The 13,127-nt window shown below is 38.0% G+C and overlaps 1 protein-coding gene across 1 annotated transcript in view; it reads left to right on the forward strand.

Moving 5' to 3' along the window:
* The window catches only part of EYS (eyes shut homolog), an 871,663-nt gene that overhangs the window by 304,636 nt on the left and 553,900 nt on the right, over positions 1-13,127 (forward strand). Inside the window, exon 21 of the mRNA XM_070932259.1 lies at positions 8,199-8,320. Within this exon, the coding sequence (XP_070788360.1) occupies positions 8,199-8,320 (122 nt within the window). The remainder of the gene's footprint in view (positions 1-8,198; positions 8,321-13,127) is intronic.

The following is a 13,127-nucleotide window of genomic DNA, read 5'->3' on the forward strand; positions in this document are numbered from 1 at the left end:
GGAGGTGTGGCCCATCCCCATCCTCCAGCTCTGCTGCACATGTGGGACGAGCCTCCCGCGACAGCCAACCTGATCTTGGGAGAACCAGTTGTTAAATTATCCTTCCCTCCACTATCAAAGTGGATCCTGGGGGCTGCGCTGCAATGGAGAAATGGCAATGGAGTAGCTGGCATGAGGGAAGGAGGAGGAGCAGAGAGAAGAAAAAGGGAAAGCGGCCTTCCCTCATGCCAGCTGCTCCGTTGCCCATTTCTCCATTGCAGAGCAGTGCAGCACCCAGGATCCACTTTGATAGCGGGGGTGGGTAATTTAACAACCGGTTTGCCCAAACCAGTGAGAAGTAACTGAATCCCACCACTGGTCCTAGATCAATGAGGCCCTTTTGTAATGTATTACGGATGTTGTTCTGACATGGGTTTGACCTGTATCTTTGCTAACTTTAATTCATTGTCTACCCATGAATCCTCATATTCAAATCTGTAAAACGTCCATTCATGTACACAAGAGAAAAGCAAACATTTAGTTTTTCACCAATCATTCATTCCAATAATCAACTGCCTAATATCCAAAGTGCAATTTCCCATTCCAACTAAACAAAATAACAACAGATAATGTAAACCTATTTATTAATTCACTTGACAGGTTTTCAGCATATGTCTATTTTACCTATCTTCCTCCATAGCCTACTCAAACCCAGTAGCTGCATTTTCAAAGTCTTACATATTAAGATAAATATTTGACATATATGCTAAGCTTATATCATGGTGGAATAAAGGAGGAACTGGAGATGATGTACAAAGTAAAGGCCAAAGTAATCCCAGTGGTGGGAGGAGCATTTGAGCATAAGCTGGGAAAATGACTCCCACAGAATCTAGGAATGATATCAGAGCTCTCTGTCCAGAAGAATGCAGTATAAAGAACAGCCAAGGTCCTGCACAGAACCCTCAAACACCCCAGGCTTCTGTTAAAGGACCTGAGACTGAGGAAGACACAGACTATCCACAGGGTGAGAAGAGACGATTATGTACATATACTGGTGTTATTGTCATCATTCTTGAAAAATGGTTGGAGGCCTTGGAGAAATTCAGGAAAATTTTTCATTCATTTTTTTTTTCTGCTCCATAAATTTTCTGGAGAATTAAAAAAAACCCCTATTTTAAATTTCCAACCTTCATTTATATTCTCATTTAGTTTTCCTATATATAGTGACTTATAAGCTTGATGTTGGTGTGTACTTTAGACCCTGGAATTCTCCCTTGTTGATTTTTAAAAGGATCTCATGTTCTTCCTTTCCAAATGTATACATTCTGTCCGGAACATTGGCTTCAAAAATTACAGACAACTAACTCATGCACTCTGTTCCCAATTTTCTTTCTTTCCCACCTCTTATTATTAGTCCAAGTGTAGAATCTTGGAATATCCACATAGAACAGTGCTTTTGCAAATGGACTGTGTTTGCACAGATGAATGAATTCTGCTAAAGTGATTCTTCGGTTGCACATCAGTATTATCTCAAAAGAATACTTAATACTGTTGTGGAAGGTGCACTTGAAGGAGAACAATAGCTGGATCCCTCTCATAAAGTTTTGTGCAACAGCTTCAATTATCTGTCAAGTACTGTGTGATTTCATCTTCTCTGTTCAGTGCAAAAATTGCCTACTCACTGCCTTTCATGGCATATTTGATCATGGATTTGATGGATTAGCATATTTCTACATTGAGATGACAACTGAGCACCTTCAATAGTTGGCTCTCTAGATACCAGCCACTGAGAAATTAGTTCAACTCGGTCATCCTGCTTGATGTTCTTTAAATCCTCTGATTTCTGAAGATTGTCTCCTATAGATAGGATATGAATCGTTGCCAAACCTTGTATGCTCATTAAATGGCTTTGGGTACCATTTACTGCATATGCAATTTCCCCAATATGCCAAGTTTCTGCTGCAATATGGACCATGGATAATGTGCTTCAATATCCATGTGTGCAGCTCTGGATCTGCATTTGGGTCTGATATTTCATCTTATATGATACGGTATCATAATCTCCTGGTCTTGGCTTGGATCCTTCATCAAGCCACAGCATATAGTGAAAATGAGGCAGGCCTCATTTTTGGTATTTCACACTTAGCACATAAGCGATACACTTACCAAAGAGATCATATATTCCAGTAGATTCTTGATGAACAACTTTCTCGTCAAGTTGAACACTCTTGTGATTAAATTTAGCGGATCATTTGGCTGCTGTCATATATCTGGCCAGTTTGGATTGCGTGTCATTGTAATGATAAATGAAGCACTGACATACTTCCATATATACAGTACATCATGACATCTTGACATCATTTTATTACATATCTTGGTCCACCAATAAATGTTGAAGAGAGGATGTTGCACCTTTCAATATTTCTTAAATCATCATCATCATCCAATACATCGGTCAGGCCTCTATATGTTGTTGATATCAAGGTTGCTTGATTCATTTGGATGTAACTCAGCCTCTTATTTTGGCAGCCTTGTCAACCACGTATTGTTGGTATAATAGACATTCTCCTCTTAGAAGGTTATTAAGTTGATTCCCATGGTTCATTATGCAATATTTATAGTAATGTATTGCCATTAGTTTCTTGTTGTTTATTATTTGATGATGCCAGCTTCATCTCCAAAAGAGAAGAAAAGTATGTATTAAATATGTATTAAAAATTGTTATAGGAGTGATCGGATTCTGAAATTACTTGCAAACCACCTCCTTGTTTTTTTCAACAAAATATGTCATGATGTTGGTTCAGTTTTGGTGTTGTTTGATATAATAACAATGTCTTTATTGCCAATTTATGTATTAAGTCTTCTCTCATGTTCAAATGCTATCTCAAGATCAATGACAATAGAAGTTTTTGACATGTCTAAAATTTGTTCTTTTCCATGTCAAAGAGACAAAATGTACATGTTTCATTGTCATAGAAGTTTCTCCAATTATTGAACAATCACATATTGAATTTCATCTTTGTGGAATATACCAGTTGTCAATTCTATGCTGTCTTGAGGATCCATGAAGTGAATTTGAATAAATTTTGGAGCATTAAATGTCCGATGTAATGATGGATTTGTCCTTAAACAATTACAGAAGAATTCCATCTGTTTCTCATTGGAATGATTTCTTTGGCACAAAAGGATGTCATTTGGAAAGGGCAGTTCTGAATTCATTTTCAATAGGTTCATCACAGCTATATAAATTGATGAGCTCAATAGGTAGAGGCTGCAAATAGTCTGTCAGGCTTAAACCCAAAAATGACACAGTGAAATCCAATCAAGACCATTTTTTTTATTTCCTTACACCTAAGAGATAGAATCTCATCAGACTAAAGCTACAACCTTCTAACCTAAAGTATATGCCCTTGGAGATTCTAGACTAGGGCTAATCTGAGCCTTTTCTTTCTTCCCCCATTCAGTTAAGATTTTGCAATCTCTTATATTGGTCCTCTGGCTGGAATGTGCTGCCTCCTCTCTGGGAAACTTCAGTGTGAGTGTCGAGATGTCCCCCCCACACACACACACACAACTTCTTCTCCAGCTATACATTTCATCACACTGCCTATCCTGATCTTTCCATTCATTTGCAGAAATGTGTGGTTTTTCCAGAGAATAGGAAAGCAGAACAGTGAGGGCAGCCTTTGGCCACGGGACCAACATCAGCAGAAATATTACACTGTAAAGTTGGGTACCTTGCTTTGCTCTTTCTTTGTTGAGGTTTTGTTGTTGAAGGAACTCTTATTGTGTTTGCCAGATATTATTGAATTGATCTTCCCTTTCTATTTTTTATCTTCATTGTGTACCATGCCTTGTCATTCTGGAGACATGCAGCCTTTTCATTCTCTATTTCTTCATCTTTCTGCCTCCTTGCTATATCCTGACAATTTTTGGTGTCTCTTGACCATGATATTCCCTTTTTCTTTCCACATGGCATAATTATGTTGACATTGTTTTAGTTTAATAATTTATTTAATTTAATCTCATTTATTTATTTATTTTACCACAATATTGTCCATTGCTGTTCACATCTCAGAGAGTTTAGAATCCTCGCTGGCTTTTCCAGTGAGTTGTTGTGAGACAGTTTTACAATTTTTTTTTAATTTTTTTTTAATTTTTTAAATTTGATTTATATGCTGCCCTTCTCCGGAGACTCAGGGCGGCTTACAATGTGCTCAGCAATAGCCTTCATCCTTTTGTATATTTATACAAAGTCAGCTTATTGCCCCCACAACTGGGTCCTCAATTTACCTACCTTAGAAAGGATGGAAGGCTGAGTCAACCTTGAGCCTTGGCGAGATTTGAACCTGCAGTAATTGCAGGCAGCTGGTCTTAATAACCAGCTTAATAACAGGGTGCCTTAGACCACTGTACTACCAAGGCTCAATAGGATCATATGACCTTCTGAGGGCTAGTTTGGTACTACTCTACCTCTTCTCTAGTGGCTGAGGAGATGCTGATCTATGCTCAGTTTCAAAATAGGAAGCAGTTTGAAAAATGAAACAGGATGGGCAAGGACTAAGGTATAGTGACTAATGTATTTGATTGATACCAGAGAGATACAGTCCTCTCCATCTGCAGCCACAATAGCTGCAGTGACTTTCAGCCCAACTTACAATAAAAAAACATCCAGGCCTTTCTTCATGTACATTAAATTTGCTGCTTATTTAAGAATCACATGATAAGCCAATTCCTTGGGCTGGGAGGGGGAAGGAGCAAGGGATTGTGAGACTGGCTGGGAAACTCTCATGGGATGTTCAGAATGACTACTATCACATGACCACAGCAACATCCTGAAGTAGCCACAACTTCCCCAAATTTCATTCCCTCAGGAGTCATAGGTCCTGGACTTTAGATGCCATTTGAGGTACCTTAGCTATCCTATGAAGCACTATTTCATCCAATTAAAGATCATGATATCTGAAACTTTTAGTTGTGTAAAGACTGAATATATCTGCAATCCTCTATGAGTATTTTTAAACTACTGTATATAGATTGCCTTTTACCTATACAAACATACTCTTGTGTTAATTTTCAAAGAAGTGGATATTTTTTGGCAAAAAATATTCAGTGTCACCTCTTGGAATTTTCTGTGTTTAAGATTGGAAGCACTGTTAAAATTAATAATTTTGATTTTCAACTTAAAAGAGAGTGTGTGCTCTGTTTATAATCACGTACATTAAATCAATGAATTCAGAAGAATCCAAGTATCTCTTCCAGGGATTTTTACACAGACACACAGAGAGACACACAGAGGGAGTTTATCACTGGAACAAAGGGCTCAGAGCATTTAATGAAAGTAATAGCAGTTAAATGTGCAAAGACTGAATGGCAGCATAAATTACATGATAAATCTTAGAAATAATGAAGAACTCGGGGACCTGTGTGAGGCTATAATAAATCTATTCCAGCAAGAACTGCAGTTGTTGCTGTCACCAAGCCTCTTGTATAGATGCAAGTCTCCAAAGATCCTTTTCTCATTACATTACTAATAACGAGAAGTAGGAAGAACTGATTGGTACCTTAGGAGGGTGAGAATGAGACATGGTTACACATGAAAGAAGCTGATCAAGCCTGTCAAACTTCAGTTCTTGAACACTTTCCTTTTAATATAGAGATACAGTCTGAAAACTAACCCACCAGAAAAGTAAACACTTCTTTTTCTAATTACTGCATTTTTGAAAATAACAGATGCAAAACATCAATTTTTCCCATTTGGGAAAGACACAGAAGGAGGGGATGGACTTTTAAAGTTACAACAACAAAATAATAATTAAAAAAATGTTTATGAGGACTTTCAGCTCATATCACTGGATATGATAGACATTGGCTGTCTCCCTCCTAGCTATATAGCTTCATGACCATCATTGAAATCATGCAAAGCCTGTCCTCATTACTCTTATTTGGTCCAGAGATGGTTGGATGGCTGTAGAAGATAAAATCTTCATGGAAAAAATGATCTTTGCAGCCGTAGTTTGTGAGGAATTAAGTCATGTAATCCAGTGGTGGGTTGCTACCGGTTCTCCCCGATTCTTGTGAACTGGTAGTGGAAATTTTGAGTAGTTCGGAGAACTGGTAAATACCACCTCTGCCTGGCCCCACCCCCCAATCTATTTGCTGCCTCCCAAATCCCAGCTGATTGGCTAGAAGGAAAAAATCAGGGCTCACTTGACAAAGAAGAGCGGGGAACACTGTAGCTTTAAATTGAGAAGCCAAGAAGCCTCCCAACTGGTACCGATCCGCTCCTTGTAAACCGCTCAGTGGTGGTAGATTGGCAATTGAGGCCAAGCTGCCTGAAAGCAGTTTCCGATGCTCTTGGTGGTGGCAGAGCAGCAAAAAACTGTTTAAACTCTTGCTGCGGCACTTCAAAGGGCCGCCCTAAGCTGATCAGTGGTAAAAGGCAGTGTGGTGGTAGACAAATGGGTAGACTGGTGCGCTCCAAAAACAAATGGGTAGACCAGTACAGCTCTGCAAGCAGTTAAAAGTCTGGTAGACCAGTACCTCTGCTCAATCCTAAAGAATTGTTTGATCAAAAAACTCACAGTGACTCTGAGATAATCGAACAGACAATGGCTGAAAACCAGATCTGCTAGAGATGTTTCTCTCAGGCCAACTGAGTCGAAACTGGGCCTAAGAGGAAGGAACAAGGGGCATGGTCAAAAAACTATGACTCCCCTTGACGTGAGTGACATTGAGTTAAGCACGCCTACCCAATCACATGCCCATCAAGCCACGCCCACTGTCACATGCCCATCAAGCCACGCCCACAAAATAAACCATGCCCACAGAACCGATAGTAAAATATTTTAGAACCCACCCCTGATGTAATCATGTACCTGTAAATCATGTAAAGTCATGTAATGATCTATCTAGCTCTCCCACTATCTTCAAACTGTATGTGAACCTATAATGTTTAAATGACAAATGCAATCCAGCTGTTTTGATCCAAACCTATTCTTTTTTCATCTACTCACTGACTTCCTTATGATTTGGAACGGCAGGGATAATGTTTCCTAAATCATTGTCTATAGATGGAAATCATGTAGAAAGTTACATATACAAGGTTGATCAGAGGAGTTCAATTTTGCTCATTTCAATATTAAACTGAATTTGATACTAAAACTATACTAAAACGCCGACCAGAACATTTGGATTTTTAGCTACAAAAAAGTATTAAGACATATTTAGAACATGTATCTAACTGCATAATTTATACTTAAAAAAACATAATGGACGTGCATCCATAGGTAAATACCTACAAAACACAAGTCCAGCGTAGGTTTATGTGGTCATTGCTACTTCATATAAAGTTATTTCTTGGCAAGCAAATTTCCTCACCCATGATTATTATGGTGATAGAGAATATCTGTGTACTCTCTCTTCCATGTAGTCTCTGTTGAGGGTGGAGATGCCTGTCTATTATTGCCAATTCTTCTCAATAGAATTAAGAGTTGTTCATTTATATGAGAGAAAGAAAGGGATGGATTTGGAATAGCATAAATGCACAGTTATGACTAGGAATGTGTTCTTTCACAAACATAATCCCTCACTTTTATACATTCATTTATTTCTTAAACGAATTCATGGGAGAATGATACTTTTGGTATGTGTTTTCAAACTCATTGTCTTATAAAAGTTCATGTCTAAACATCTTTTCTATACTTATGCATCTTTGACATGTATTTTTGTATGTTTTGAACTGAGTACTGCATTGCAAAATTGGAAAGTGTGAAATCTGAAGGATAAGGTCATGATCTGTACATTAGCCTGGAAGATATGAATCAGATCAGTGAATCAGATCGCAGAGATTGAATTTCTCAAGCATCTCCAAATTGCTACTCCTTCTAATGGCTGCAATCTGGATAGGGAAAAAAAAGGGATAGGTTTATCCTTTTTTTCAGCTGAAATCAGATCAATAGATAAATGAATGCTTAATGTAGATGCTACTCATCAGGAATCCTGGCAGTGGATTCCAAATCTCATTTTCATTTTAATTATGGCTTACAGAAGACAGCGTCTTACAAATTGGGCTCTTTTCTCTTCTGCATTTTAAATTGAATGTGCATTTTTAAGACGATTCTCATTTCTATTATTGGCATATTTAGGTATTTTTGTTGTGCCAGTTATTATGATCCTTTGTACAAACAAAGCTAACATTTAAAAAATATTTGTTGCAGTTATTGATGGCTTCTACTGCTTTTGCAACCCTGGGTATGCTGGACAAATATGTGATCAAGACATTGATGATTGCATCATTAATGAATGCAAACACAATTCGACCTGCATGGATCTTCATCTGGTTAGTATGTATTTCAAATTTGCTGTTTTGGAAAGTGGATTATAATGGTGGCCTTTGCATATATACATGCAGTGAAGAGTATTCACTATGACAATGTCTCTGCCTATGTATGTTTCAGGGATACAATGGCTTAGTGGCTAAGATGCTGAGCTTGTCAGTTGAAAGGTCGGCAGTTCAGCGGTTTGAAACCCTAGTGCTGTGTACTGGGGTGAGCTCCTGTTACTTGTCCCAGCTTCTGCCAACCTAGCAGTTCAAAAGCATGTAAAAATGCAAGTAGAAAAATAGGGACCACCTTTGGTGGGAAGGTAACAGCATTCCATGCACCTTTGGCGTTTAGTCATGTCGACCACATGACCACGGAGATGTCTTTGGACAGCGCTGACTCTTCGGCTTTGAAACGGAAATGAGCACCGCCCCCTAGAGTCGGAAATGATTAGCACATATGTGCGAGGGGAACCTTTATCTTTTTTATGTATGTTTCAACATAACAGGAAGAAACTCTTTTGCATTTATTTATTTAATTTCTATAGCTGTCCAATTCAACCAAATGACTCTGGGCAGCTTACAATTCTAAAATGTTAAAACAATTTTAAAAAAAATATTAAAGCAGCAAAAACATCCACAAAATAATACAAACAGAATCTGTGATGATTTTTTTTTTTTGGTTATTCTAAGCCCTTATTCATCTATAAGACATTTTTTGAATATAATTAATTCTATGAATATACATATGACATAAAATAGTGAAAAACTGAAGAGCTATTGATACTGGGTCATTTTAAATTAAATGGTGTACTGTAGTGAATTATAGCTATCTATTAAAGATGTTCTGAAGATAAAACAGTATCGTTCCTTCTGAATCAAAGTGGGATGAATGATAATTCTTTTATGATCAAGCTGGTAGTAATAAAATTAATCTTAACCAAGTCCCCAAATCATGGTTTATTTAGTTCTATTTAAGCAGCTCCTTGATAATAAATCATGGGGACTACAGGACAGGGGTGAAATGCTCCCGGTTTGGACCAGATCACCCGATCTGGTAGCGATGGTGGCAGGTGGTTCGGAGAACCGGTAGCAAAAATCCCTGCGCCCCCTCCCCCATGTCCAGCTGAGCTGCATAATCATCAGAGGCTTTTTTTTTTACTTTTCAAAGCATTTTTTCTACAACCTCTTCCAACGAAAAAATGCTTTTAAAAGTAAAAAAAAAAGCCTCTGATGATCGCGCGGCTCAGCTGAGATCGTCAGAGGCTTTTCAAAGCATTTTTTTTTCTGCAACCTCTTTGCCAAAGAGGTGGTTAAAAAAATGCTTTGTGTTGCCTGATCGGCAGAGAAGCTTTTCAAAGCATTTTTTAAAAAGCCTCTCTGACGATCCCAGCTGAGTTGCCTGATCAGCAGAGAGGCATTTTTTAAAAGTGTCCCTGATGATCCCAGCTGAGTTGCCTGAGAAAGTCTTAAAAAGCCTCTCTGACGATCCCAGCTGAATTACCTGATCGGCAGAGGCTTTTCAAAGCATTAGAAAAAATGCTTTAAAAAGTAAAAAAAAAAAAAAAAGTTGGCCACACCCACCCAGTCACATTACCCCACCACCACCACCAAGCCATGCCCACAGAACCAGTAGTAACAAATTTTACATTTCACCCCTCCCACAGGACCACCTTCCATAAATATTTGTGTTTGATTTGCACTTTATATGTGACAGCACTGTTTCCTACAACCCCTGACACAACTTGCAATATATGAAATCAATAACCCTTATGTTTCCTATTATATTATAAAAGGAATGCAATTGTATCGATCTACCTTGGAAATAAGTAGAACAGGGTCATGTCCCAAAGCAGAGGACTCCTTAATTTCTGGTTACCTAAGTTTAAAGCTAAAGAAAAATCTTACTGGTATTTATTAGGACAGTTTCTATAATTTCTAATACCTTAAACCAGTGATAATCTGGCAACTATACATTATAGCTTTTTTTTTTACTAAATCTTCTTGCTAAATTTCTTGTTTATTCAAGCCTTTGAGAACTGCACCAGACCAAAAACCTTGATTGCATCTCATGTATATTTGTCATAGTAGATTGCAGATCTGTGTTACAGTGTGATTTGGTGGAAACAGGAAGTTTCCACCAAACTTTGGGTCAAGTTCAAGAATTGTTACCCAGCCTGATGTTCTAAAATTACTTCTGTAATTTCCAGTTGTCAACTGGGCTGATAATTATGGCACTTAAAATCCAACTCATCTGGATAATGTCAAATTTGAGAAAATGAACATTTATTTCTTTATCATATTTGTATAGCTGCTCATCTCACATGAAAGAGACTCCTAGAATCGCTAGTTAAACACATTGATAATATCTAATTTACCTTTAACCAGAGGTGGGTTTCAGCAGGTTCTGACTAGTTCTGGAGAACCGGTAGCAAAAATTTTGAGTAGTTTGGAGAACCGGTAGTAAAAATTCTGACTGGCCCCGCCCCCATCTATTCTCTGCCTCCCAAGTCCCAGCTGATCGGGAGGAAATGGGGATTTTACAATATCCTTCCCTTGCCATGCCCAAGCCATGCCCACCAAGCCACACCCACAGAATCAGTAGTAAAAAATTGTGAAACCCACTACTGCCTTTAACTCTTGCTCATGTAGCTTCTTTTTATCCATAACTGGATATCAATAACTGAGGAGTAAATATGAATGGGTATACAAGTCTTGATATCTCTTTAAAACTGAACGAGAGAATACCATAGCAGATCCTCAAAATAAATATTGAAAGGACAGAAAGATCTAAAAGTTGAGAGCACTCTATCAATTGGAGATCCCATTCTAGGGAGCCATTTCTATTTTGAGAGGCTACCCAGAAAAGTAGGAAACATTTGGTTACTTACCACAAGTAAGTACTTACCACAAGATTTTAGGAATCTGTTAATTTTGAGCTGTTTAGTTTGCTTGAGTGAAGACTAAGAAACAGAACGTGAGCCTTACCTCTTCTTCCTTTTCCCCACAGCAGAAATTATAAAAATACTGATCTCCAGTTTTAAAGAAGTAAACGTACAGGTCTCCAGCAGAAGAATAATAAAAAAAAGTGGGAAATAAAGTAAAATGGAGGAAGAAAAAGCAAAACAGATAGCTAAAGATTAAATTAAAAAGAGGTTTTAAAGAGACCTCTTAACAACAGATGCTATCTTTCTGGACTCCCCCTATTGAAAGAACAGTTTCAAATATTTAACTCAAGCATAACTATGGCAGTAACTAACTTGAATCTAAAACTAATAAAAAGAGGAGTTGATAGAGAGACCCTCCTGGTATTTGGATCCAGTGAGAATTTCCAGCAAATGTACTGTTTTTCATCCTTTTTTTATTTTAAGCTGAGGTATGGTAATGAGTACTTGGAAAAAACTAAGGTGATTCTGGAAATACCAAAAGGGAGGAGAGGCAGGGAGAAAATTTCAACTGTGAACATTTTCTAGATGGTAGTTTGATGGATCTAGAAAACTTATTTTTGTAGAGACATTTTTTGTTTAGGTTCCCTAGTTATGTATGGGATGCTTTGTAGTGTGGTAACGGTAATGCTGTTTTAACTTTACAAAAGTTAGGCATGAAAAGAGACTGTCAGACTTCTCAGGTGCAACTATTTCATTGCTGTTATAAGAATTTTAAATTAATGCTGCAGAGGAGAATAGGGAAGGACACTTTTATTATATCCTCATTGGCCAGTAGATTCAGTTATTGTCCAGGAAAAAAAACAATCCCTTTTTATGCATATGGTGGCTCAGTGGCTAAGACGCTGAGCTTGTCGATTGACAGGTCGGCAGTTCAATGGTTCAAATCCCTAGTGCCGCATAATGGGGTGAGCTCCCTTTACTTGTCCTAGCTTCTGCCAACCTAGCAGTTTGAAAGGGCATAAAAAATGCAAGTCGAAAAATAGAGTCCACCTTTGGTGGGAAGGTAACAGCGTTCCGTGCGCCTTTGGCATTTAGTCATGCCAGCCACATGACCACAGAGACGTCGTCGGACAGATCTGGCTCTTTGACTTTGAAGCAGAGATGAGCACCGCCCCCTAGAGTCAGGAACAACTAGCACATATGTGGGAGGGGAACCTTTACCTTTTTACCTTTTATTTCCACTGCTTCTCCTACATTGCTACAGCTGTACAATTCCCACTGTGCAAAACTACCCATAAGTAATACATACAAGGTGCAAGGTACAAAGTATCAGGAGGTAGGATCTGGTAATGAAAACTTTACCTAAAAGCAGATTTGACTAGCACTTTCATGTATCATAAAATAGTGCATCCTGATGTTATCTATTCCTTCTCTGGGGAGAAATGTTCTCATGAGAATCCATTTGTACACAAAGAAGACTTAAGAATTGCTTCCTTCTACAACTGTCATAAAAAGCAGAAATCACTTCCCTTTACAGCACCATATTTTATATTTGTTTTCTTCCTATCTCCTGAGAGGGTTTTTGTTGTTGTTTTGTCACCATCATTCAAGTCTATCTGTTCTCTTTCTATAGCAATTAATCATTTCCCCCTGTCAAAACCATATGTCATTTTGTTTTAAATGGACTGTGACATAGTTAGCAAAATCAATAAAATCCCCACTGGATCATTGTTTCTCAGAAAGACAAGTAAAAGGGAAAAAAACACCACAAACTCTTCTGTAAATATAATTAAATTGCACATATACGCATAGAGACAGAGTGAGAGACAGAGAGAGAGAGAGAAATGGTAACATAAAAAGTGTTAGATTTCATGGAGAATAAGTTGTTGGTACATCTCCAGTTGGTTTCTGATCAAATAATGCTTGCTTACTTTTGT

The sequence above is a fragment of the Pituophis catenifer genome, unplaced genomic scaffold (assembly GCF_029215685.1).
Source record: "Pituophis catenifer annectens isolate HBS135680 unplaced genomic scaffold, rPitCat1.0.hap2 SCAF_1, whole genome shotgun sequence".
Lineage (NCBI taxonomy): Eukaryota > Metazoa > Chordata > Lepidosauria > Squamata > Colubridae > Pituophis > Pituophis catenifer.